The following is a 25,823-nucleotide window of genomic DNA, read 5'->3' as shown; positions in this document are numbered from 1 at the left end:
ACAGGTTCGCCACCACAGGTATATGGAAATGACTTTGGGAGATAGGAGAAAGAGCCATAACCTACATAACAGTTATGCAAAATGTTTGTGCTTATCTGGACTACCTCGAAGGGCTGACATTGGATGAGAATTGTTTCTGACATTTTGTATAGTGTTTGCCCCTTAATCTGTTTTGCTTGATGTCTGACAAAGAAAACTTTTAGCTGCTCTGGTGTTGAAAGTATTCTTCCCCTCTTTAGAAATATTTTTAAAAACAAAGCATACAACAGATGGACTTCCTGCTCTGTAAGCACAATAATTCAGCCAGTGACTGTTCCTTAGACTTTTTGAATCTAGCCAGCTGGTCTGACTAGGCAATAAGTCATGCTATTTAGTGAGAAACTGATATAAATAGATGAGGAACATAGGCAGCAGGCTGGAGTCCTGAAATCAAGCCTCTAAAAAAAGAATAGATTCCATGGATGTTAATTTCATAATTCTAGTAATAATGGCATGGCCAGTGCTTCTGTTACTATTAATTGAAGTTAGAATAGAGATGATATGTTTTATGCCTGACTATCTCTAACACTGAACAGTTGAAGATAGAAGCATACATAAAACCCAGTGAAATAACCCTGCCCCTCCATCTTACAACATGGGATCAGGATGAAACAAATTTCCTTTAATGATGTATGATAAAGTTTAGGAAATACTGTACTAATATTACTAATAGCAGTTTCAGTTGCCTTTTCTTGACAATAGGAAAAGCGCAATTTATAGTTTTCTTCAGTTTGTTCTCTCTAAACCTGGGATAATGAGCACACATAATCCAAAATAGAAAGCAGGCCAATCTGTGAGCATTCAAAGTTTAATTTCAAATCAAATTGTTTATTAACTTTCCAGGAAAGTTAGCATTCATAACCAAGAAAACAAAAGAATTCTATCAAGATTACTTAATCTTGCAAAGGCAAATATCTTTTCTTCAAGCAGACCTACCGTAGGCTGCAAAAATCTGGACAACCACAGGATGCATATGTCTTTATGTCTTTGATACTAACAATCTGGATATTTTCAGCCTGCATATAATAGACTTATTTCCAACCTTAGTTCATTTTATCTTTCTTTAAAAAGGAAACTTTTCCTAATCAGCCCGTCTTCTCTGAAATGCAGTAGTTAGAAAAATAAGAACAGGTTTGACTTGATCCTGTAGAATGATTTTAATACAAGCAATACTAAGGCATCGTAAAATGCACATATGCAAATGCATGCAACACAGTGAACACATTTACCCTGAAGTGGGACTTGGGGATAGTTGAAACCAGTTTGTCTTGAAGTCTCAAGTTCAAGGTGGTATATCTCTGTTTGAAGACTAAATTCCCCAATGTACTGTAGTTTCTACAAAAAATGATGTAGTGTTTGACATATAACATTACAAAATATCATTTTAAAAAGAAATAAAAGTAAATAAATTATGAGCGACTTCAGAGAAATTATGTTTCATCAAATTAGTTAGTTGATTATTAGAACTAAAGGCATTTATTTATTAATAAATAAATAAATCTGTCCATCTTGCATCCAATGTCTCTGGGAGATTTACAGCATAAAAAACATGAAAAATATCTATTATAAAACAACAGATAAAAACATTAACAATCATAGAGACAAGATGGCAAAGAAGGGCGTGAGACACATGGGGAGGGTGAGGGGTGGTGTTGAACTTAATTAGCCAACCACCTCCAGTATGATCCTCTGCCAAGTCTTCAGGTTCTTGCAGAAAGTCAATAAAGTGTGGAAGGCCATACTTTATTAAGCCTCAGTATGGTTCCCATATCAGCATTTATTAAGGTGATTCAGCAGCTACCAGTGACTCAATCTCTGTCATAACATAACACAAACCAAACATTCTTGGTAATAATCAGGATGTCTTTCCTAGTGGCAAATGGAACTTGTTAGCTGCAAAACACACTTATTTTTTAGTAACAAGTATGGGTTAGAATAGATGACCCTTGGTGATTGCAGATATACTCTAAAATTATGGCCGCCTTTGTAGAAGCTGCTTAGAAGGAAAATGTGAGCTACTATCTCAACTTTCTCATAGCAATTTCTCTCAGAGCATTGGAGTTTCTTGAAACTTAAAATGATGTATGAAATTAGTTCATTTATTTAACTGTGGCTCATTATATTGTACAAATTCAGAACATTACAATAAAATAACCCTTGACTTATAACCATTCTTTTAGTGACTGTTTGAAATTACAACATCACTGAAAAAAGTGACTTACAACTGGTCCTCATGCTTACGAACATTGCAGCATTCCCACAGTCACGTGATCAAAATTCAGGCACTTAGCAACCAGCATGTATTTATGACAGTTGCAGTGTCCCAGAGTTAATGTGATCTCCCTTTGCAAGCATCCCAGTTGTCTTCAGACAAGCAAAGTCAATGGGGGAAACATAATGAGTTTATGATTCACTTAACAACTGCAGTGATTCACTTAACAACCATGGCAAAAAAATCATAAAATCAGGCATGACTCACATAACAATTGCATCGCTTAACAGAAATTCTGCCTTACTTACCTGCCTGCCTTACTAAGTTAAGCATACTATATAAATGCAAGCTGAATCTGTGAATAGGGGAATTAATTCTATAAATCATGAGTAAATAATGACTTACCTGTTGTGAAATCATTATTTACTTTCAGCATTAATTGTGAATATAATTGCTAGTATTTTTATTTGCTCATCAGTTGTATTCCTCTATAGTAGCAGTCCCCACCCATCCCGGCTCAGTGGACCACGGAGGTGTTGGCGATGGCGGCAGCGCGGTGGGGGGGGAGAGGAGATGGTTTTATGCACACACATGTGCTGCTTTCACAAATGCAGCTTCAGGCACGCACTTGCTCACCACTTCTGCAGCCTGATTCTGAACTGGCTGTGGCTCAGCACTGGGCTTTTAGATGGCTACTATATGTTCACACAAATCACTAAATCAGTATTTCTCAAGTTGAAACAGGGATCACAGTTTTTAAAAAAGCATATTATGCATGTGCAGGAAAAAGAAGGAGCCTGAATATCATCAAAGCATACATTGTGCTTACGCAATCACTGCAGCAAGCAAAGCTTCAGTAAATATTGAGAGATATCTGAACTCATTTTGTGATGAGTAGACAGCTCTCACTGGCTGGTGACTTCTGACATGTTTATACATTAGAGTGTCCACAGAAGTCTATGTACCACTCTTAAGGTTAATATTTTTCTATATTGCTTCAGTTCCTAGAATTTTAAGCAGAAAATCTGATAAGAATGATGGGTGTATTAGTAGAGCACATCTAAAAAGCACAAGGTTGGATTAAACTATTCTACCTGGATACTCACTCTCTGACTTTGAGCAAGAATGAGTAACATAGTCCATCAAGAGCCAGTTGCAGAAATGGCAAAAATTTCTGCTTATTTAAAGGATCATACACAAGAAAGATACATCATTGTATGGAGAAGATGGATAGATTATATTCAGAAAAAGTATGGAATTAAAAAGTTTCATTTATTTTATGAATGAATATTATAACAAATATTATAGAGAATTGTTTTATAAGTTATGGAGTTAAAGGTTAATTATGATATTTTCTTTTTTCTTTTCTTTTCTCTTTTCCTTTCTTTTTTTTATTATTAAATTTTGTTATTATTAACCCTGTATTCTGCTCTGGGAAGTGAAGGGAGGGGGGTTGGGGGTGGGAGGGAGGGTAAGAGGGGGGGTAAGTGTAGTATAGATAATGGTTGTTTATAGGAGTGCGGCCCGGGCACTCCCCTTATGCTGCGTTCATGGGTTTGATAGGGATGAGAGGAGAGAAGGTGTAGAGAGGAAGTAGGGTATTGAGAGGAGAGGGGGAGGGGAAAAGAGTAGGAGGGGAGGAGAGAAAGAGGAGGGAAGTAGGGAATGTTTTAAGAAAGGATGGACGCAGCCTGGGGGGAATGGGCGGGTCGCACCAATGGTTATGAATTTATCTTATTTTAAAATTGTATTGTATTTTTATAATGTTTAAATGGAAAAAATAAAAATTTTCAATACAAACAGCCAGTGGTACTGAAGCAGTAGGTGTGAACTTAAATGGACTCCAGAAGATGGTAGAGGACAGGAAGACCTGGAGGAACATTGTCCATGGGGTCGCGATGGATTGGACACGACTTCGCAATTAACAACAACAATAGCCAATTCATTCATTAATATATCGCTATATATAAATTAAATGCTTAAATCAAAACAAACACTCTGTTTAAGTTATTAGAATTTCAGTACATTTCTAACACAAATTTTCATTAAGTATATTGCCAGATATAAATTTCATTAGTCAATAATCTTTTACGAAAGCTCCTTATCTATCCCAATGATCCTGTTTTAAACTTTATTAATTTTTCCAAATATTTAAATTTAAGCTAACCTAATTATTTAACTATTTCAGGCCCCCCCCAATTTCTCTTATTTAAACATATTAGCTCCAAAACTAAATTCCTACATTTCTCAACTATATTTCTATTCTTTTTCAATAATTCTCCAATTATTAATTCCATCTGATTCCAAAACAAAAACCACAAAAAGGAAAAGAAAAACAAACAAACATACACAAAAAAACCCTTGCTTTACTTCAGTATTAAATTCTAAATCATTTCATAATAGCCTCCCATTTAACACAAACCAAATCAAGTCAATCCAAATCGCTATAACATCTTTACCATCCATAATTATCATCTCAAATTTAATATTTATATCTTATTCTGGGTTTCCTTCTATTCCAAATAGGTTTCCATAGTCGAGTCTCTAGTTCTGCAAATAGCTCTCCCATTGTCTCCTGCCACACTGTGCATAGCAATGAGAGGTCTCCCATTATCCATTTTCTTAGGCTGGTATAAGAGTTATAGTCATTCTGAAAAGCTTGTGCCAAAACGTCACTTCCCATCTTTTTCAAGGTTGCATAAACTTTAGTTGAAATCGTTTTTTTTTAGAATAGTCCCCTTTAGTCAAGTTTTGCTCTTCTTCCAATAGTTTTTTCTCTCTCAGAATGTCGAATGACCTTCTGAAGTAAGCTCCTCCATTTCCATATTATAGGTCATCTGACCATTTATATCAAGACTTGTTTCTGGTATCGATTGAAAATCCAACTGTACATTTGCTTCTTCCGTCTCAGTGAGTCTTTTGAATACATTGACTTTGTCGATGTAAAGAAATCTCCTTTTTACAAGCAATTATCATTTCCATGTTTTCTGAGATTTTATCCAAAATATATTTATAAATAGAATTTGAACAGGTTTCCTCCATTTTTATCATATTTGAAGACATTATCTTTTGGGGGGAGACTATATTTAAACACAATCACTCAATATCCATCTCCTCCCAAGTTTCTTAGTCTATTTCCTTTATGCAAATTCCAAGAGAAAAGAAAAAAAATAGCAAGAACGATATGCAGTTTCAGCAGAAGATGTCCCCTAACAAATAATCAAAGTTAATCAAATAACCAATCCTTTTGGAAAACATAAAAAAATAAGAGAAAATAATACTCTCCACATCCATAGCCTCTTAAGTCTCTCTAAAAGAAAAATTTGGGGGGCTCCAAAGTATTCAAAAATAGAATCAGCCATTAAAACAAAAATTGATTTCATCCTTTTCTTAAGCTTCTCCTGCCCCTATTTAAAACACCGCTTCAACAAAAAGGGGAATAATTCCAGAAAAAAAAACTTTTCACAGGAAAAAAAAGAAAATAGAGGTTAAAAAAAAATCTCACCAAATCTTCCACGGTGGGTCTGCTTGCTTAGATGATCTTATGGCTTACGGTTGGTGCAGCTAAATGATCGGCCATTTTACTGGCCAATCTTTACCCTGTCGGCCCAAAGGAGATACTCGGTGCACAGAGGATGCTGCCGCTCCTCTGCAACTATCCAAGAAGCCTCCTTAATGGTAGACGCTCCTCCAGAGTGTCTTTTTGACCCTCTAAGGGGTCTATTGGCAGGAGAAACTCGATCGGCAAAGGGACGACTCCCTTCGCTTGACCGCACTTCTGCGAACCAGAACCGGAAGTCTCCCCATTTTACAACCTTTATTGCCACAGTTGTTAAATTAGTCAAATTGTTGTTAAGTGAATCTGGCTTCCCCACTTGCTTGTCAGAAGGTCGTAAAAAGGGATCATGTGAAACCAGGACATGCAATCTTCATAAATATGAGTTAATTGCCAAGCTTCTGAATTTTGATCACATAACCATAGGAATGCTACACCATCCTAAGTGTGAAAACTGGTCATGTCACACCATTTCAGTGTTGTTGTAACTCTGAATGGTCGCTAAACAAACTGGCCAGTTTCAAACATGATATAAAGACATAAACATAACTGAGTTAACACTGTACGCATATTAAATATATTATGGCTTAATCTGATGCCTGTAATCTCACAAAACACTATTCTGCTTAACAATTTTTTCCTGAATAAAATGCAGTTCGCAAGTCCCAAAGATGCTTTTCAAAAAACAACTGGACTGAGAATCTCCATAGACATTTACAACTGATAAGGTTCACAAAAATGCTAAACCATTAATGAGGGTTTACAAAACAAAGTGTCTGGATTCATATTGTTTAGCCTTACAATTCAGTTATAACCGAACAGTACTGACAAAAAGTGATGTATAACCAGTCCTCGCTCTTAAGACCATCATGGCATCCTCATGGTCATATAATCAAAATTCAGGCGCCTGGCAACCTGCATGTATTTACAATGGTTGCAGTGTTCTGGACCGTATAATCATTTGTGATCTTCCCAGCGAGTTTCCGACAAGCAAAGTCAATGAGGAAGGCCAGATTTGCTTAACAACAGTGACAAAAATGTTGTAAAATCAGGCATGACTTACAATAACTGCCTTGCTTAGCAATGGAAATTCTAGTCTCAATTGTGATCATAAATTGAGGATTAAAAAGAATACCAGCCACTATGTAATGGGGGGGGGGAGGAATAGGGTGGAAGCAACTAACAAAACTGCTGTTTCCTTGGATAAAGAACTGCTACTAATAATTAGACGCTTTGTCCAAGTGGTTCCCAGCTCTATTACAATGACTCCTGCAGAATCCTGAAGGTGGGAGGGTCTTTCATGAAAATGAAAGCACGCCAATAGAGGCTGCCAGTAGCTGTTCTTTTGAGGCCATTCAAATGAGCAAGAGAATGGGAACCCACCAGTATTATCCCTTGCTCATGCACAGCTTCTAGCTGCCCAGTCTGATGCCCATTAGGTGTGTTAGGCTTGTCTCTTACAGTGCCTCAGCCTGCTTGGCCGAATGTACACCCTCCAGCAACAGAGAGGGCATAAAGAGAGGAGATGCATTAGGCTTCTTTATAAGATTTCAGAGAAGGCAGGCATAAGGTCCAGGCTCCTCCAGGACTCTCATTTCAGCAAGATGATACTTTCCCCTGCAGAGATGGCTATTGGTTGATAGATTCCTTTGGGAAGAAAATTAGCAGCGTTAGGCACCCTTTTTCACAATTGGGGGTTACTTTAGAAGCCCACAACCTCCTCTAAAATTCCTCAGCAATTTCTCACAGCTTTCCCCAAATTGGCACCGGGAAATGACGTTTATCCAGTTCTCCGTCAGCTCCAATCGGCATGACTTCCTAAGATTCTTACCATCACATATTTCTCGCTGTCGAAATATTGCTTTCCTAAAAGGAAAAAAAAAAACATCAAAACTGCCTCCCTGATGGGTGGTTTCTTCAGACGTATCGAGAAAAAAAAATCCTCTCTGATTCAGCTAGACTAGGAGGCGTGCCCAGTTGAAGATTTCTGAATCAAGAAATCGAAAGTAAACGTGTGACGGTGGAGAGGGAACCTTGTACCCTGTTTTTTTTAAATCGCTCGATTGAAGTAGAGATCCCGTAGAGAAAGAGGTAGGTACTCTGATTGGGGAGGGGGGCTCGGAGTTCGGGAAGACACTCAAGCTATCGTTACAGCGATGATAAAAGTGCCGAAGTCTCCCGCAATTACGCTCCGCCTTCCAGATCCGAAATCAAAATACGCGAGGCCCACCAAATAACAGTTTCTCTTTGTGGTATTTCCAAAATTTACAGAATAAACCCGACGTTTATTGCGAAATAAATCCTACCCTGCACACTTCCAGACGGGAAGCGGCTGAAAGTTGCCAAAAGGTTTGTGCAACTATTCCATCTTCTTTTATTTAGAGTGGAGCTAGGGATGAGACAGTTGATTGTTCAGATGTCCAAAATATGTTGGGCATGAGAAAAGATTATTGCAGGAGGATCAGCGTCTTGTTTAGAAATAGGGGAGCAGCCTAAATTCGCTGCTGCTTAGAGCTTTTATCAAGCAATTATCCTCCATGTGTTTGGACTTTGACCCTGCTGACAAAGAAATTTTAGAAGGTTCAGTTATCTGCACAGCTACAGATTGGGGAAGTAGTTGTGGATGGCAAGGGACTGCAAACAATAGAAAAGAATTGTATCTCAAGGTTGAACTGTGGGGTCCTTGATGAATTTGGTGGGGGGGGGGTTTGCAGCCATTTCATTACCATAATAGATAACATCATCAGTGCACATCTGTACATATCCCTGATGATGTTACATAGTTGGTAATGAAATATCTGTATAAAAACCACCAACCTCAGAGACCTACCAAGGATCTTATGATAAGCAAAGGTTCTCTCCATGCATGAAAAGCATTTTTTCCACGCTTCTCCAGTGCACTATGTTAATGTTCTGTTCTTTCCCCACAGATTTAAACTGACATCATATCTGTATATCCCCAATGGGAACTCAGAAACCTCTCATTGTGCCCTGGCTGATAGAGCAGTTGGATAGCCAGCGATATCCAGGTGTGTCTTGGCTCAACTCAGAAAAAACACTTTTCCGACTGCCATGGAAGCATGCCTCACGGCAGAACCACAACCCAATGGATTTTCAGATCTTTGAGGTAAGCTAGTGGAGTTTTCTTCCCCTGTTGGATGTGTGTCACATCCTATGTGAAAGAGATGATTAATTGTTCTTGTCAGAAAAATTCCCTTCATCTTTAACAAGATTCCCACCTGTCACTTCTTCTTCTCATTCTGGTGCTTTGGAGAATAAGTCAACCCCTCTTCTTTGTGACATCTCGTCAAAGTATTGGGAGATAGTTATTATTTCCCTCCTAATCCTTTTCTTCCATAGGCTAGACATATTTAACTCTTTCAATTGTTCATCATTTGATTTCTCCCGAATCTTTATCATCCTTGTTGCTATTATCTGCACATTTCTCAGAGTATCAGTTTTTTTGTATCATGGTGACCATAACTAGATGCAGTATTCCATATGTGGCCCACTATTGCTGGATAAAACAGTACTGTCACTTCTCTTGATCTTGACACTATTACTTTATGGATGCAACCTAGGACTGCATTGACTTTTTGGGCAGCTGTGAGCACACTGTTGGCTCATAAGGTGAGTTGAGCTCAGGGAAAGTGACTGACTCAAGGTCACCCAGCTGATGTTCATGGCTAAGGCAAAATTTGAACTCATAGTCTCTTGCTTTCTAGTCTGGTGCCTTAACCACTAGACCAAACTGTCTTTCTTCAATTGTTGATGGCAAGTCCATTTTCTTCTTCTTCTTCTTTTTTTGAAACACATTTTACTGGTTTTTTAAAATTCTTAAAACAAAGTACACAGGACACACCGTGGTGCTGGGGTAATCAAACAACCTAGAACAAAACATATATACATAGTACAATCAATACATCAGGTATTCCCTCTCTTTTTCCCTCAAATAGTATATTTAAAATATCCAGTTCTAGCTTAAATTTATTCCACCTGGACCTGTTTTAAAGCTTTATAAATTTATAATACTGTAATCAAGTTAACTTTAAATAAAAACCTTATCAATTCAGGTATCCCTTCCACATATATTCTAGTTCCTTAATTTTATCATGAATTTTATTTATTTCTTCTTCCACTAATCTCCCCTATTTAAAATAAAATATTAATCTATCCTATACCTATCTAATCCATCAATTAATCAATTTCTTTAAGCTAACAGAATAATATCAGACCTTAAATCATTTCAATCCATTAGACAGAATTCAATTAATTATCCAATTAATTATCATAACTAATAACATCCATGTCATCAAACAAACACATCATCTTATTAAATTAATTTGATTAATTAATAATTCAATCCAAATCTAAGACATCTCAATTTTCTTCATTCCATTATATAATAATTTTCATACAAATAAACGTATCATTCTAAAAAATACATTCTTAATATTCTAGATTACCTTTAGTCCATTTTATAGAAAATATCTCATTTTTAAGCAAAAATATTGATCTATCCTATATATATCTAAATATACATATCTATCTATCCTATACGTATCTAATCCATCAATTAATCAATCTTTAAGATGACAAAATAGTATCAAACCTTAATTCATATCAATCCATTAAGCAGAATACAAATTTCATCCAATTAGTTATCATAGCTAATAACATCCATATTATGAAACAAACAAGTCATCTTATTTGATTAACATTCAATTAATTATTAATTCAATCCAAGTCTAAAACATCTCTTTACTTCTAACTCATAATCTTAATCCTTAAATCAGTCCATAATTCTAGATTGCCTTTAGTCCAATGCATGAAATTTTAAATTTCATTTTTCAATCTTATTCTAGCCTTCCTCTTATGCCAGGCAGGTTTCCATAGCAGAGCTTCCCTTCCAGCTGATAAGTCTCTTTTTGTTGCTTGTAGTGTCCTTTGATTTGATGAAAACCATCTTGACCTCTGCATTGGCCCTCTGTTTCTCTTATCCATAAGTCCTCGTTGCTTCAAAAGTTCAAAACTCAGTTTTTGCTTTTCCTGGTCCTCAAAGCCATAAGTAGACTGTTTATAAGGCAAGATAAATTTCTCTTTATTCTCAGTTAAATCCTCTTCTTGTATAATCTGTTTTGTAGAGTAGTCAGGTGTAATCTGAGAGTCAATTTTGGGGTTTACAGTAGAGATTCTGGCTCTTAATTCTATAGTAAACTCTTTTATTGTAGTGCATATTTCTTCTTTGGCCTCATAGATCTTTTCCAGTAGAAGTTTACAGTTTAAATGTGATTAAGGCTTCTCCATTTTAACAATAGTTGAAAAGCAATCCTTTTTTTCTTTTTCTTTTCTTTTTTCTTTTCTTTTTTTTGTGGAGGATACAGTTGAAGAGTATCCACCCCCACAAATTTCCCAACTGGCTCAAATTATCTTGTCTCTTGAAAAATAATTTGAAGGCCAAAATCATCTCCAAATAGTCAACAATTACAATATTAACTTTTGACCAGTAGATGTCCACAGTAAGCTAAAAAGTCTGTTTCAAATGCCATTTTTTTTCCTTTTCTTTTCTATTTCTTTAAAGAAAGAGTGGAAAAGGAAATATTCTCCCAATATAAAATAATACCGCTCCCAAAAAAAAACAAAGAACATTTTTTTCTGTACCTCAATGTAGATAGAAATAGAGTATAGTCTTTAAATTAATTTTTTTTCCCTTTCCTTTTATAAAACGCCTTTGTTCTCACAATTACAAAAGCCGCTTTCTCCAGACGGGGAAATAATTCCAAGGACAAGCTTTTACAGGCAAAAACAGCATGGGATGAAGAGAGGAATAAAAGGGGTCTCACCCGGATCATCCGCGGTGGGTCTATAACACTTAGATGTCAGTGTGACTTTCAGCTGGTGCAGCAGGGTGATCGGCCATCTTGCAGGCCGATCTTTGCTCCGTTGGCCCTAAGGAGATAGCTGGAGACACGGGGAAAGCTGCCGCCCTCCCCTATCTACCAGCAAGCGTCCTCCTCGGTGGTCACCCCTCCAGGGCGACTTTCTACCCCCTAGGGGTAGAAGGAAACTCTGGACGGCGTGGAGACAAGTCTCCAGGCACGACCGGCGTCACCGCATTCCGGAACCATTTTTTTTTCTGATGGGTCTCTGAATTATTCAGCCTCTGAATAATGAGCTTGTGGTGGTGGTGGGCTTCGAGTCAGTCTGGACTCTTACTCGTTACATGGACAGATATGTCAGTTATATAAAGTTGACTAGATCAGGAATCCCAGATCTGAGAGAAAATGACTGGCCCAAACTCACCCAGCTACTTCCATGCTTAAGGATGGAGCAGTACTCAGGTTTTCCTGGTCCTAGTCCTTTAACCAATAGATGAAATTGATAAGTCTTTGGGGCCCCTTGGTAGTTGTTGCTGTATCCCTAAAATATTCTTTCCAATATGGGACTCCCATAATTCCTTAATCACAATGGGCAAGATCAGAAGTAGTTTAGTACCTATGATACCATGCTTAGAGGGCATCAAGGAGAAAATGTTGCATTGTGACAGAGGTGCACATCTGAGCCACCCAGTGCCTTTTACTGTGATAGAAAGGAGAAATAATTTGAACTATGACTGGAGAGAAATAAAATCAATTAAATTTATGTTTCATTATGCTTTTGTCTTGTTTACAAGAGATGCTCTTGGCTTCCAAAAGCTTAAGTGTTCATTTGCTAGATCAGTTTTTCTTAGTCACAGGAATATACTGACTGAGGAATCCTGGGAGTTTAAAACTACACATCTGTATAGGCATGCAATGCAAGCACAATAGGAGCAGAACTTCTGTCACTATGCTATGCTTGTCATCATGCAAATTTTGAGATCCCCAAGAGCAAATAAGTGACAATGTGTGTGTCATCATGAGTAGTAATAGCAATAGCACATAGACGTATATACCACTTCACAGTGCTTCACAGCCCTCTCTACGCGGTTTACAGAGTCAGCATACAACAATCTGAGTCCTCATTTTACTGACCTCAGAAGAATGGAAGGCTTGAACCAGTCAGACTTGAACTCCTGGCAGTTGGCACAGTCAGCCTGCAATACTGCATTCTAATCACTGCGCCACCATGATATAATCAGCACTTTCTGCACATTGGTGTCATGGCTCATTGATACCATAGTGGCTTCTACTAGTCACCTGTGTCCCTTTGCCAGCCCCATTTAAACCTTAACAAGAAATCAATTTCACAGGCAGGCTAAAACTACTTTTACTGAAACTGGCTATAACAAAATCTTACAAGTCTGATTATGTTGTACTTCCTTCTTACTTATGGTTCAGTGAATTAGGGAAGTGTTTGTCTGAGCTGCTTCCTAATATTATCTGCTTCTTGTGGACTTGATCTTATCCCCATCAAGGCCTTTTCCTTTATTCTCTACACTTCTAGATATCTGTCTAGGCCATATATTTTAGCCATTTTCAGAGGACAATAGTGGTTTTTTCATCAAAAACTACAAAGATTATTATGGTCAGTTAAAAATTAAGAAACTCGTTGCTGCATAAACTTTCCTACGTCATATGACTTGGTTTCCCCAGCACACTAAGCTATAAACCATGCCTTATAAACTGTAATGGCCGGGTTCACAAAATGAACCAAGTCAAGACAGAAACAGATCAGATTTTGGTGTAGTGGATGAATTCAGTCATATGCTAGTTTGATAGGGAGCATGGAGGAAGAGAATGCAGAATATACTGTGCTGGTTTTACCTACCTAATGCCTTTCTGCCTAGGATTGGGCCATTGTTAGACACCTTTACAACCCAGAATCGGATCCTCGGACCCCTTCAGATTGGAAGAGGAACTTCCGCTCTGCTCTGAACCGAAAAGATGGTATTGAGATGGTGGAGAATAATAGTACTGACTCTGAAGATCCTCACAAAGTCTATAAAATCAACCTTAAAATTGCCAGTAAGGAATTAACTTCAGAAAGCTTGGCAGCTACCAAGGACAGTATAATTTAAAGAAGGGAGAATTGTGGATCAAAGTGAAATAATATTTGTTTGTTATTTTCTTATATAGACTTAAATAATCCAACTGAAGAGGTCAGTGACGCCCCATTGATTCCAGCTGAAAGTAGAAGGTCATGGGGATCAAGTTCATCGTTTAGTCAGGTCAGTTCTTCTCTATCTCACCCGATAGTCAGATTCCCTTCCTTTGCTGGAGCTTTCCAAACACTCAGTATAGCATGTTGTCCCCTGGCAGAATGAAGTTGTAGTATCTTCTTATATCTTTAAAGATTTAACTCAGCACTACTTTCTCCCTTGTTTTCAAAAGCTTTTCAAAAGCCTTTCTTTGTGTTTTGTGTGCTTAACACTAAGTGGCAGTGCTTATTGATATATGCTACATTTCTGTCCTGGGAAACCATTCCCCGTACCTTACATGGTGGAATGGTCAAATGAAAATGAAAAAAAGAATTTGGGAGTTGGATATCACTCTGAATGGAGAAGAGAGGGCAAGAGACCACCAGATCACGCATGTCCAATTCATGGCTCATGGGCGGCATGTGATTCTGGAGAGCCAGTAATGCAGCCTCATAAGATTATAAACTTTAGAGGATGTGAATTTGGTAAAACAGATTAAAAATCAAAGTCGAGCTCATATAAAAAGAATTTATAGTGCCTTAATAGAATTGGACTCTGAAACGGAGTTAGTTAAAGATTGTATGGTCAAATGGGCTCAAAATATTCAAGATCCGATTTTATTGGATACATGGAAGACAATTTGGGTTAGAAATGTAAAATTTACTCGAGCGCAAAATTTAAGAGAAAATTTTTATAAAATGTTTTATAGATGGCATTTGGATCCCCAAAAGTTGTCTCGCATGTATCCAAATTTACAGCCCAAATGTTGGAGATGTGGAAATTTAGATGCAACTTATTTTCATATCTGATGGACCTGTAGAGATATTAAAGCTTTTTGGATTAAGATTTGGTGCAATATTCAAAAGATTTTTAAGAGAAAGATAAAGTTTACTCCACAATTATTTTTGTTGGGTATTATTGTAGATTTTGATATTAAAGAAATCAATTTGATGTTGAATCTTATAACAGCTGCAAGATTATTGGTGGGGCAATATTGGAAGAAAAACTCACTGCCTACTTTGGAAGAATGTATACTTAAGGTGTCTAATTTAGCAGAAATGGCGAAAATCTCCGCCTACTTGAAGGACCATTCACAAGAAAGATACATTATGGTTTGGAGAAGATGGATTGATTATATTTAAAAGAAATATGAAACTGAAAAGTATTACCTTGCTTTTGAGTAGATTTTAGATAATTATTAATAGTTTTAATTATATTATTATTTTTGTTTTAATTTGTTAATATTTGTTTTGAGAAGGAGTTAAAGTGTGTTATGGTTTTGACTGATAGTATGGTTGGTTTATGTTAATTAGATTATGTTTGTTTATTTGTTACCCTGTGGTCAGCTCTGGGAAGTGTAAAAACTTTTAATTAAAAAAAAAGATTATAAACTTTTCACATTATTATGTGCATTTATATGTATTAACTACATTATATATTTTATAAACAGCCCGTGACAATTCCTCTTCATTCAGTGTAGATCAGGCAAGCCAATAGGTTGAACATGCCAAGATTAGATGCTTTTTTCATCCTGTTCTACAGGGTGAAACACAGGAGAATGTGCTGAGTTCCGTGGATCATTCCAGTTCTGATAATGGTGAGTGATAGGAATCAAAAGGATCATATTAAATATTTATTTTCATGATGGTCAACATAATAAATGCAAATATCATTTGTAAAGATTGCAGAATACAACCTTTAATAAAACAAAAATGAAATCTTCTGAGATTCTCCTTCATTGATTTCAATACAATCAAAAAAGTTAATACAGTTTTTAAAAAAATTATAAAAGCCAAATGGAACATTTAGAGACCTGACAACATTTTGAAATGCTTGTAAAATAAATACAGAACATCTGTTGAGGCACATATATAAAATAGTCACTGAAATGTAATTCAGAAACAGAATAAGTTAAACATTGTACCTCTATGTTTAAAAGCATGCAGAATCTAAATTAAAAGGCAAAAATGGGAACATCAATGGAAGACAAATTTACTTAGAAAATTAGTACAAGATGTTTTATTGGTATTTTACTCCTCAGTTGATAGCTAAAATAAATAACATTAAAAATTTAATAACCAGGTTGGAGAATTCTTTCATGTTTGAAAGTAGTGTCATAAAGCCCAGAAATTTTGGCAGATTATTCACCAAAAAAATGAAACAAATTTTAAATACTGACTTTTCTTTCTCACCAGTATATATAACCTTTGCATTCCTAGAAAAAATAGTGGATTGGCTTTAGTATATTTTATATTTTCCACTGGAACATAGTGGAAATGACTCAGTTCCTTCTTTCGTGGACAGACAAACCCAAGGTTTTTAAGTGTATGTATTAATGTCAAAATAACTTCATATTTAATGCATGACATTAAATTAACATGACATGAATTATAACTTTGCAAATAGATTTCTGCTATATTGTATCCATCATTTGGGGTTCTATTAACTTAAGATTTCAAAGCTCTACAATATAAAATAAACTTCAGACTGCTTCAGATTAGCCCTTGACTTACAATCATTTGTTTAGTAACCATTCAAAGTTTCAGAAAAATGACTTAGGACCATTTTTCACACTTACGACTATTGCAGCATTCCCAGGGTCACCTGATTAAAATTTGGGCATTTGGCAACTGGCTCATATTTATGACGGGTTGCAGTGTCCCTGGGTCATGTGATCACCTTTTGTGACCTTCTGACCAGCAAAGTCAATGGGGAAACCAGATTCCCTTGACAACCTTGCTATTAACTTAACAACTATGACGAGACAGGTTGTAAAATGGGGCAAAACTCACGTAACAACCATCTCCCTTAGCAACAGATATTTTGGACTCAGTTGTGATCATAAGTTGAGGACCCTCTATAGTTAGAAATCATTATTTTGACTAATAAACCTTAGAGATGGCTGTTTTTCTTAATTTCTGACTTGATTTTAATTATAATGTTAAAGTAATGTAAAATAACCTTTATATACTGTACCAATGAAATGTTAGTAGAATAACAAATATTCTTTTTTCCTTAGCATGTTGTAATTTCTTATCTAATGTTTAAAATTTGTACAGCTCAATTTTTTGTTTTTCTCCATTTTTAGTCTTGGTCTTAAATGTCTTTAAAATAAAATGTTAGCGATCAAAAGATTAGCGACATTTTGAGGAATAAATGGTCAAAAGGGAGGGAGATGAAGTTATTTTATATTTTGAAAAAGTTCAAATTGTTCCTTGTTTTGGTATTAAGTTTTCGTTATGTCTCTTTGTCTTCTACAATACTTCACTTTTGGCCCTAGGAGAAGACTATCTAATGTGGTATCAAACTCTATCTCTGTCCAAATTAGATCCGGTTAGTTCTATATCATCAGTGGCTTTATTGGAACAAACTGATGGAACCAATGAATTTGGTAAGCTTTCTTAATCTAGGGAAAATTCTTGGTTGTCTTGTGGTCAAAGAAGTTCCATTCACACAGAGCAGCTACCTAAAGCCAAATGAACCATATTGTTTCATAGACAATAAACTCAGTCTTGAGCTTTGAAAACTATATTTACGCTTTAATGCTGTGTGAACCAAGACCTTATCATCTAAACATCATGTACCAATGTAGATATTGTGGAAAAAAAAATAATATGGAATAGAAAGAATTCCTCTTTTAAGAGGAATAATGATTGGATGCATAAGTCTTCACTTTCACATAATATAAAGAGTTTTTGTTTTCTAAATTACCGAGAAATATGAATGACATTTGGAAGAAGGACAAGAACAAGTTTAAGAATTGAAATGTTCTGAAAGAGCATTGTTGGAAGATGAAGTTCTAGTACACTGTAGTACAGATAGGCCTCGACTTACAACAGTTCATTTAGTGACTGAAATATGTGCTTTATGACCATTTTCACACTTATGACCGTTGTAGAATACCCATGGTCACTGATCAGAATTTGGACACTTAGCCACTGACTCATATTTATGATTGTCCCAGGGTCATGTGGTCACCTTTTGTGACCTTCTTACAAGCTAAGTCAATGGGGAAGCCAGATTCACTTAATAACTGTGTTACTAATTTAACAAGTGCTGTGGTTCACTTAACAATGGAATGGAATATAATCTTTTCTAAGTAAGTTCCATTCCAGATACCAAATTCTGCCCATGATGGAGCAGAAAAACTTTCAAGCTTCAATTCCACTAGATCAAAATCTGCTTGCTTTCTCAAGATTTGAATCCTAGACCCATTAAATCAGAAGGATCCTAGCAGCATTTTTCTGACCAAAATATATTAAAAAGTGTAACCTGTCATGAACTGCAGCTTACTTCATGAACTGCTTAGAGTGGACAAACTGATACAGAATTTATATTAAGACAAGACCTTAAATAATGGGGGAGTGGGGGAGATAACTGCCCAAATAATGATGTGGAAATAGTTGTTCTTCCACTTCCATATATCCACATTTTAGTTCCTTGAATGAATGTAGTTATAAATCCACCAGTTTTAGTTTCTTAATATATATATATATATGTTCCATGTGTAAAGTTCCATATTCAGGAATAGCACCAGAAAATATAATTTCCTGTGGAAGCCCACCTTCATCCAATTTAGAATTGTATCCACCCATTGCCGTGATCTCACCATTGGACCAACTGATAACAACTCCGTTTGGTAAGTTTCTGAATCTAAAGGAAATAGGAAGTCCTCCTGCAGGATAGTAGTGAAAAACTTGGTAAGGGAATCTTGGCATCTTAAACTGGAAAATCTATGGCCCTATAGATGTGGCTGAACTAACCAATCAGCATAGCCAGTACTGAAGAGTGCTGGAAGTTGTAATTCACAGATTCCTTGGCATTAATGTACTGTGTTAGTAGTAGTTTACAGTAGTAAAAGTTTTGTGTGTGTATGTGAACTAATTAAAAAGTACTGTCTCTACTTTGAGAATTTGGATTTCTTTCTTTTTAGAGACAGATTTTGAGGTTTGGACTTTTTATCGGGGTCGTCAGGTCTTACATAAATTGATCAATAAAGTGAATTCACAAGGCCTGTGCTTTGTGCCTCCTGGTGTCTCTGGCAATTATCCTGATTTGGAGGACGTCTCATTGCCTGACCCCACCACTTTGAGCGATAAACTGCAAGCAAATTACACTCTTCGCCTTCTCAAAGGAGTGGCTCCAGGTGTGCTTCTCCGTATCATGGGAAACCAACTGTGTGGCATGCGCAAAGGTGTTTGCCATGTCTATTGGAGCCAATCTGAAATTCCGGGAGATGGGATACTGCATGGAAATCTACTGAAGGAACAGTTTACTCCCATCTTCAATCTGCAGGTTTTCATATCAGGTATGCTAAGGTGGTTTTTAGCCCAACTCCTAAGAACACTTGTTCAGATGTATGTTAATTCTACTTATGCTAAAATAACCACTAAACAAGGCTTCATTGAGCTTTTGCTACTAAAAGCGAGCCTGGTATGCACCCATTAATGTATATAATATATAATATAATATATGCAGCTTGTCCTGGAGTGGTTTGTGTGGTTTTTAAGACTTGATGGCATATAATCCATGTTGCTCAGATAGCAGTCCAAGATTGAGATTGCAGTGGTATGACAGGTTAGAACAGATCACTTCTGCTCTCCTCCTGCAACCAGACAGGGAAATCAGCTTAGAAGAAAAACATTCTGCATAAATAATAGGTTACAAGGAAGCATCTTCTCTGTTCAAAAAGCCATGGATCAAATGAACATTTGGTCACTTTGATTCTTGTCCAATAAAAAAGAGGAAAGTGCATAATGAAAAAAACTTGGTTTTGGGAATGAAGGAGAGCATTCTTGACTCTTAGGATCCTCTTTGAAGACTCAATATTGATGCTTATAGAGTCAAGCTAGGAGTTTCACTCAGTATTCATGCAGTATTTGCTTTTTGGTGTTTTTCATCTTTTTTTAACTTGAGTTGCCAGAAATTTAGTCAGGCAGCCTTCTGCAAGTATTTGGTATAGATGCCACCCCTGAGCTGTATACAGTTGTTAGAAGGCTTCCAAATCTACTTCAGGTTTCCATACCTCTCTTGAAAATTACACATTTTCCAGTGCAATCTATCCCAAACTTTCAGAAAACTGAATTTAAAATCACGACAGATAATCCTTGACTTAAAATCATTAATTTAATGACCAAAGATACAATGGCACTGAAAAAAGTGACTTACCAGTCTTCGCACTTTCAACAATGCATCTCCACAGTCATGTAATCAGAATTCAGGTGCTTGGCAACTGGAATGAATTTACAACCGATGCAGTGTCCTGGGGTCATCTGAACTGTCATTTGTGACCTTCCCAGTTGGCTTCCAGCAAGCAAAGTCAATGGGGGGAGCTTAACAACCATTTAACAACTGCAATCATTTGCTTAACAGCCATGGCAAAAGAGGTCATAAAATTCACTTAATAACAACCTTACTTAACAGAAATTCTGTTCTCTGCTTTGATCATAAGTCGAGGACTACCTTTACTGGATCCCTTTAAGCAAAGGTAAGGATAGAAAAGCACGTGAAATTGATTGGCCATATATTTCCTTATCTTTTCCTAAACTTTCAGGTCTCGATTATCATTATCTGCTTCTTTTGAAAGCAGAAAGTCCCTAATTTCATTTGTAGCTGAGATTCCATCCAGATGTTGGGATAACAGCTTCCATCTGTCTTTAGTATTAGGTATGCTATGAGATATTGTTGAAATGAAAGGTCCACAGTTTCCCTATCCCTGTCCTAATAAAATAACAAAGCCTTTATGAATGTTGGATTGGAAACCACTGCTTTTGTTATTAATAGTTTCTATATATAGAAGTCTTTTGCAGCCAAGAATCCCATTCTTTTAGCAAAAATGTGTCAGGTGCAGAACTCAAGGGCTGAGTCCATACAACATTTCAAAACATTAACAAAACACAATGCAAACTGTAATGCTCTAAGAATAAAAACCTCATATTGACTCATCCCATATCTACAATCTACAAACTGTAGACCTTATAATGTAATTATACTTTCTGTACATTCATGTCTGATTCTTGGCGATTCTATAGATCAGCGTTCTCCACATTTTTCAGTTTTGTATAGCTTTCAGTTATTTTATTCTCTGGCAGGTGCTGGCTTTGATAGGGTCTTGGCTACTTTGTTTTGGTGGCCTTGTTTTCTTTAACCACTGACAACTCTAAGCATAACAGCCCTTTTCTGGTTAATTTGATTGCATGATATGACCAAAATATGGAATTTTGTGATTTTCCAATGAGATATCTGGTTTTATACATTCCAGTACCTTCTTGTTTGTCACTTTTGCTGTCCAAAGAATGTGAAGAAACTTTTTCTAACACAACTCAAATAATTTTTTCTTTTGTCTAGTTGTTTTCATGGTCCAATTTTTTAAGTAGACTAATCTTCATTTGGTTGGCAAGCTGATGTTCTTGCTTTTCCATACTTGATTCACACTCACCATTGTTGTGAGACCCAGTGTGATTTGATGCTTTATTTCTGAGCTGCATTCCCTGCTTTGATTGATCTGCAATCCTATGAAAGTGAATTCTTGTACACATTCAATCTCTTTACCATCCATTGTTATTTTGAAATTTCCATTCCCCACAATGGTCATAAGCTTGGTCTTTTTGATGTTCAGGAAGAGTCTTGCTTTTATCTTTAATCTTTTGATCAAAGGTTTCAGGCCTTCTTTGATTCCTGACAGTTGTGCCATCAACATATTGAAGATTATTGATGTTCCTCCAATCTTTACTCAAATTTTTGATTCTTCAAGTTTCAGCTTCTTCATGATCACTTTGGTATACAGGTTGAATAAGAAATCCAAAAGAATACAACCTTGTTGCGTTCCATTCTCTACCTTAAAACAATCAGAATTTCCATAAGTGGCTTTCTGAATTGGGAACAGTGACTGCACCAACTTGGCCAGATGTGTTGTCACTCTCAGGTCTTTTAGGGCTCTCCACAGCTTGCTGTGATCAATACAATTGAAGACTTTCTTATAATCAATAAAGCAAATATAGATGATCTTTTGATACTTAAGATTTTTCCATGATCCACTGTAGATTTGCAGTATGGTCACAAGTGCCACAATTATTTTTGAAACTAGCTTAAACATCTGGAAAATATTTTTTTTGATGGGGCTAAATGTTGTACATTTTAATGAAGCTAATGTGTTATGTGAGAATGGGTTTTCTCATTTTCTCCCTCTTTCTATGCACACAGATATGAAACCAGGCTATATTTGTGCATAACATTTCAACTATGATTCACATAATGGAGAGCCATTATGGATTTTTATGATTGGTTAGGGGACATACTCAGGCTATCTACATCTGACTTACAATGTGTCCCTGTTCTTGCCATGCTTTTTCTAAATCTATGACCCATAGATAGTTCAACTGTCTATGGGAAGCCATAGGTTTTCATTAAGTTAAAACTTGCAAAATGGCCACTACATGTAGTATACTTATGGTATATTATAGGTGGTACTTATGACTATAATGGAGCCCAAAATTTCTGTTGTGAAGCAAGGCAGTTTGGCTCCATTTTACAACCTATTTTGCCCCAGTTGTTAGGTGAATTACTTATTGATAAATGAATTGTGCAATCATTAAGTGAATCTGACTTCCCCTATTGACTTTGCATGTTAAAAGCCGGCTGGTAAGATTATAAATGGAATCACACAACCCCATGACATGTGATCAAAATGGTCTTACGTATCAAAAATGACCATAAGCTGTTACTTCAAATGGTCACTAAATGAATGGTTGTAAGTTGAGGACTAGCTGTGTATTGATTCTAAATTTTGGGGATTTCACTGCTCCCTTTTTGTTAAACTTGAGGCATCCTTGGTAGTAGAGACATGACTTTCTCCCCATGTGCATTCACTAATTCAGTGGTTCTCAACCTTTCTAATGCCGCGACCCCATAATACAGTTCCCTATGTTGTGGTGACCCCCAACCACTTATACATCACCGGGTGCCAGGGGCGTGGCCAAAGAAAAGGGGGGAAAATGGCGGACAGCCTTGTTTGGCGACCCCTGTGAAATGGTTGTTCGACCCCAACTGGGGTCCCGACCCACAGGTTGAGAACCACTGCACTAATTGGAGAGTGGATATTATATTTTCCTGTGGTGAAGTAACCAAATACAAGGGGGAAAAAAAATCCCACCCTCTCTTCTCTTTCTTCCCTCAGAATTGATTGGGTACATTGAAGGGTGCAATGGTTGTCCTAATTACACTTGGTGGTTATGCTTTGGGGAAGAGTGGCCTGATTCCAATTGTAACTGGAAGAAAAAACTGATCGTGGTACAAGTAAGTTCTTGTCCGAAAGGTTGTTAAATGTATATATGTACATTTTTCCCAGTATGCTTTTCTTATTCTTCTTGTCTTGCAAGGAAATATTTTTTTTATGTACAGCTGTAAAATAAATTGGACACATAAACCCAAAATGATGTAGCATAAATCACATTTTCTATAACTTAATTAAAAAGTAAGAGACTTCAATTTTAAGAGCTATGAAATGTTCTGCACTGGGAATTGCATTTAGCCTGTCCACCTTAGCAAAACAACTAATAGACTTTTTAGCTGAAATGTAAGTATTAATGATTTTAGATATGATGGTTCTAATTATTGTGATTGTTGTTTGCTGGTTTGAGCACTTGATAAATAGAAAGGACACAGACTGAATAAATAAAACACATGCAATTGAAATTTATTTGGAGGCATGCTTTTCAATAAGCAAAAATACTACTTCAGGATTTTTGTGGTTCGTTTGCCAAAATCAGTTCCACAGTGAAAATGAGGTTTGTCTTTTTTATCTATCTGTGATTCAGTTCAGATACAAATTGAGGAAGAATGAACTATTTCTGAATTTACCGTAACCAAGTTGATCTTTTTCTCCCAAATGCAGAAGAATTTGGGGTTCTTGAACTGGGGTTGCACTTGATCAAAAGGGCACATGATCATCTCTTTAGAATTACAAGTTACACATCATCTGAGTCGGAAGGAAGAACTTTTTCTGTATGTGGCTATTTATTGCTTGCTATCAATTGATTCAGTGATCTGATTCACACATTGTAATTATATATCTGTGTTGATTCTTAGCAACCACACAAATGTTCTTCACGTATCATAAACTGAGTTATAATTTCTTTACCCATAACCTAAGAAATGCAGAATGGCTTGATTTATACAACACAGTAAACATTAGTATGTAGTGTATATAAACCCCCAAACTCCTTTTCTATTCTGCCCTTAATATTCATAATAGATTTGTTAGGATGGAAGAAGAAGCAAGTGTAACTTTTTCTCTGCTTTGAACAAAACTACGAAAGGGAAAGGATTCTCTTTGTAGGGATAAATTATAGCGAGTCTCAGAAAAGATTGTTGTTTTTCAAGTGTTTCCAAAACAGTCCTGTTCTTTTGACTGCTAATGAAGAAGGCTTTCTTTAAATCTCTCCTCCCTCTTGTGTTATTCATTCCTACATTCTGATTGGGGCTTTTTTCTCCATCTTTCTAAGGAAATCCAAAAGTAAACAAAGTTTACAATAATTGTTGCAGTGCAGTGATTTAAGCTGGGAAGTAAAAAGGATGGTGACCCAGTGGCCTTCTGAATGTTGACAATATCTCATATCCTTGAATAATAGCTGTGTTGGTTGGGATCGAAGCAAGTTGAAAAACAGAATCTAGCAAGCTAAAAATTCCCCATTCCTTAAGGCACCAGCAGAAGTCATAGAAGCTAGACTTGCTTTTAGAGTAGCTAGATTCAGACATATTAAAGTAGAATATATTTCTAATTTGTGGCTTAATTTGCCATCCAAATCCAACAATTCTAATCTATAGTTTACTGGCTACCATAGAATATATATCTTGTTAATATGCCAGGGGGTTTATATTTAATATTTTTTTCCTGCCACATTAAAATTTAGAATCCAATTTTTTACATTCACAGAAAACAATATAATGTTTCTGAAACAATGCCTTTGGGGAGTCTCTGGAGGGCTTACCCAAAGGTTGGAGGACCACATATGGTATATTACTAAATTAGAATATTGTACGCAGGGCTTTTTTTGCCATGGAATGCCCAGAACGGAGTTCCGGCACCTTTTTTTGGATAGAACCTTGTAGGGTAGGTTGTATGATATGTGTGAGTTCCGGCATCTTTTTTTTATATATATACAAAAAAAGCAATAATTGTATGACACTGACTCCTTCTGATTTATTCAACAAGTCATGATTCAGTGTGTGCACATCAAGATATTTCAACCTGAAAGTTTCTACAATTGCAGATTACAGAAATGACCACTTACATTAGAGATGATTTACTACAGATGAACACAATTTACATAATGGATTATAAATAGTTTTGCTCTCTTTCTCTCCCCCTTTCTCCTCCCTTCTCCCATACCTAGGTAGTTCCCAAGGTTTTAGAAACTCTTTGTGAACTAGGCAAAAGTCATGGGGCATCATCATTAAAAGATAATGAACCAGACTTAAGGATTTCAGATTCTCTACAACAACAATATCTTCTGGAGCAGCTCCGAAAGTGGGAAGAAAAGATGGATACAGTTTAGAAACTAGCTACACTGTACTGTACTGCACGTTGCATTCTTCTATTCTACAGCAGAATGACATTTTGTCTTTCCTGTGAAAAGGTGAAACACCAAGAACTGAAATGTAGCCTGATTCTATTGGACTTTTTGAGTTAAATTGTTTCCCTCCTCCTGCCAGCCTACATACTGTCTAAATGTTTAAAAGTTTTTTTTTATGTATTTGATCTAATTAAACATTGCTTCATATTATCTTGATATGCTGATTTCCTTCTTTTCTTGCTGAGATACAATAGATTTAATATTACACAAATCATATTTTCATCTGATTTAAATAATCTAGACTTATGGAAAATTCAATAGCTT

General features: G+C 36.3%; 1 protein-coding gene across 5 annotated transcripts; it reads left to right on the top strand.

The window, feature by feature from the left end:
• Positions 1-7,716: 7,716 nt before the first annotated feature.
• Positions 7,717-25,715, top strand: IRF3 (interferon regulatory factor 3). Of its 5 annotated transcripts, none has more exons than XM_039355832.1 (11): positions 7,717-7,898; positions 8,079-8,156; positions 8,738-8,934; positions 13,576-13,753; positions 13,865-13,956; positions 15,469-15,523; positions 17,207-17,317; positions 18,440-18,565; positions 18,860-19,234; positions 23,102-23,220; positions 25,320-25,715. In XM_039355832.1, exons 3-11 carry the CDS (start codon positions 8,770-8,772, stop codon positions 25,479-25,481), a joined length of 1,383 nt encoding a protein of 460 aa, XP_039211766.1. In that variant the 5' UTR covers positions 7,717-7,898; positions 8,079-8,156; positions 8,738-8,769; the 3' UTR covers positions 25,482-25,715. The 5 variants fall into 5 exon arrangements, with proteins under 5 accessions (XP_039211766.1, XP_039211768.1, XP_039211767.1 ...); XM_039355833.1 differs by having other exon boundaries at positions 7,718-7,898; positions 17,255-17,317; XM_039355834.1 differs by lacking the exon at positions 18,440-18,565.
• Positions 25,716-25,823: the final 108 nt, after the last annotated feature.

This window comes from Crotalus tigris, unplaced genomic scaffold, assembly GCF_016545835.1.
Source record: "Crotalus tigris isolate CLP2741 ecotype Arizona unplaced genomic scaffold, ASM1654583v1 scf7180000018762.419966263:882430, whole genome shotgun sequence".
Classification (NCBI taxonomy): Eukaryota; Metazoa; Chordata; class Lepidosauria; order Squamata; family Viperidae; genus Crotalus; species Crotalus tigris.
Note: the sequence above shows the minus strand (reverse complement) of the source record. Positions and strands in the feature narration are given on the sequence as shown.

Bases quoted from the DNA above. Each gene is read 5' to 3' on its own strand.
- IRF3 (XM_039355832.1), top strand. From the start codon at position 8,770: ATGGGAACTCAGAAACCTCTCATTGTGCCCTGGCTGATAGAGCAGTTG. The intron at 15,524-17,206 runs GTGAGTGATAGG...TTTTGGCCCTAG, and splicing joins TCATTCCAGTTCTGATAATG to GAGAAGACTATCTAATGTGG. The intron at 18,566-18,859 runs GTAAGTTTCTGA...CTTTCTTTTTAG, and splicing joins ACTGATAACAACTCCGTTTG to AGACAGATTTTGAGGTTTGG.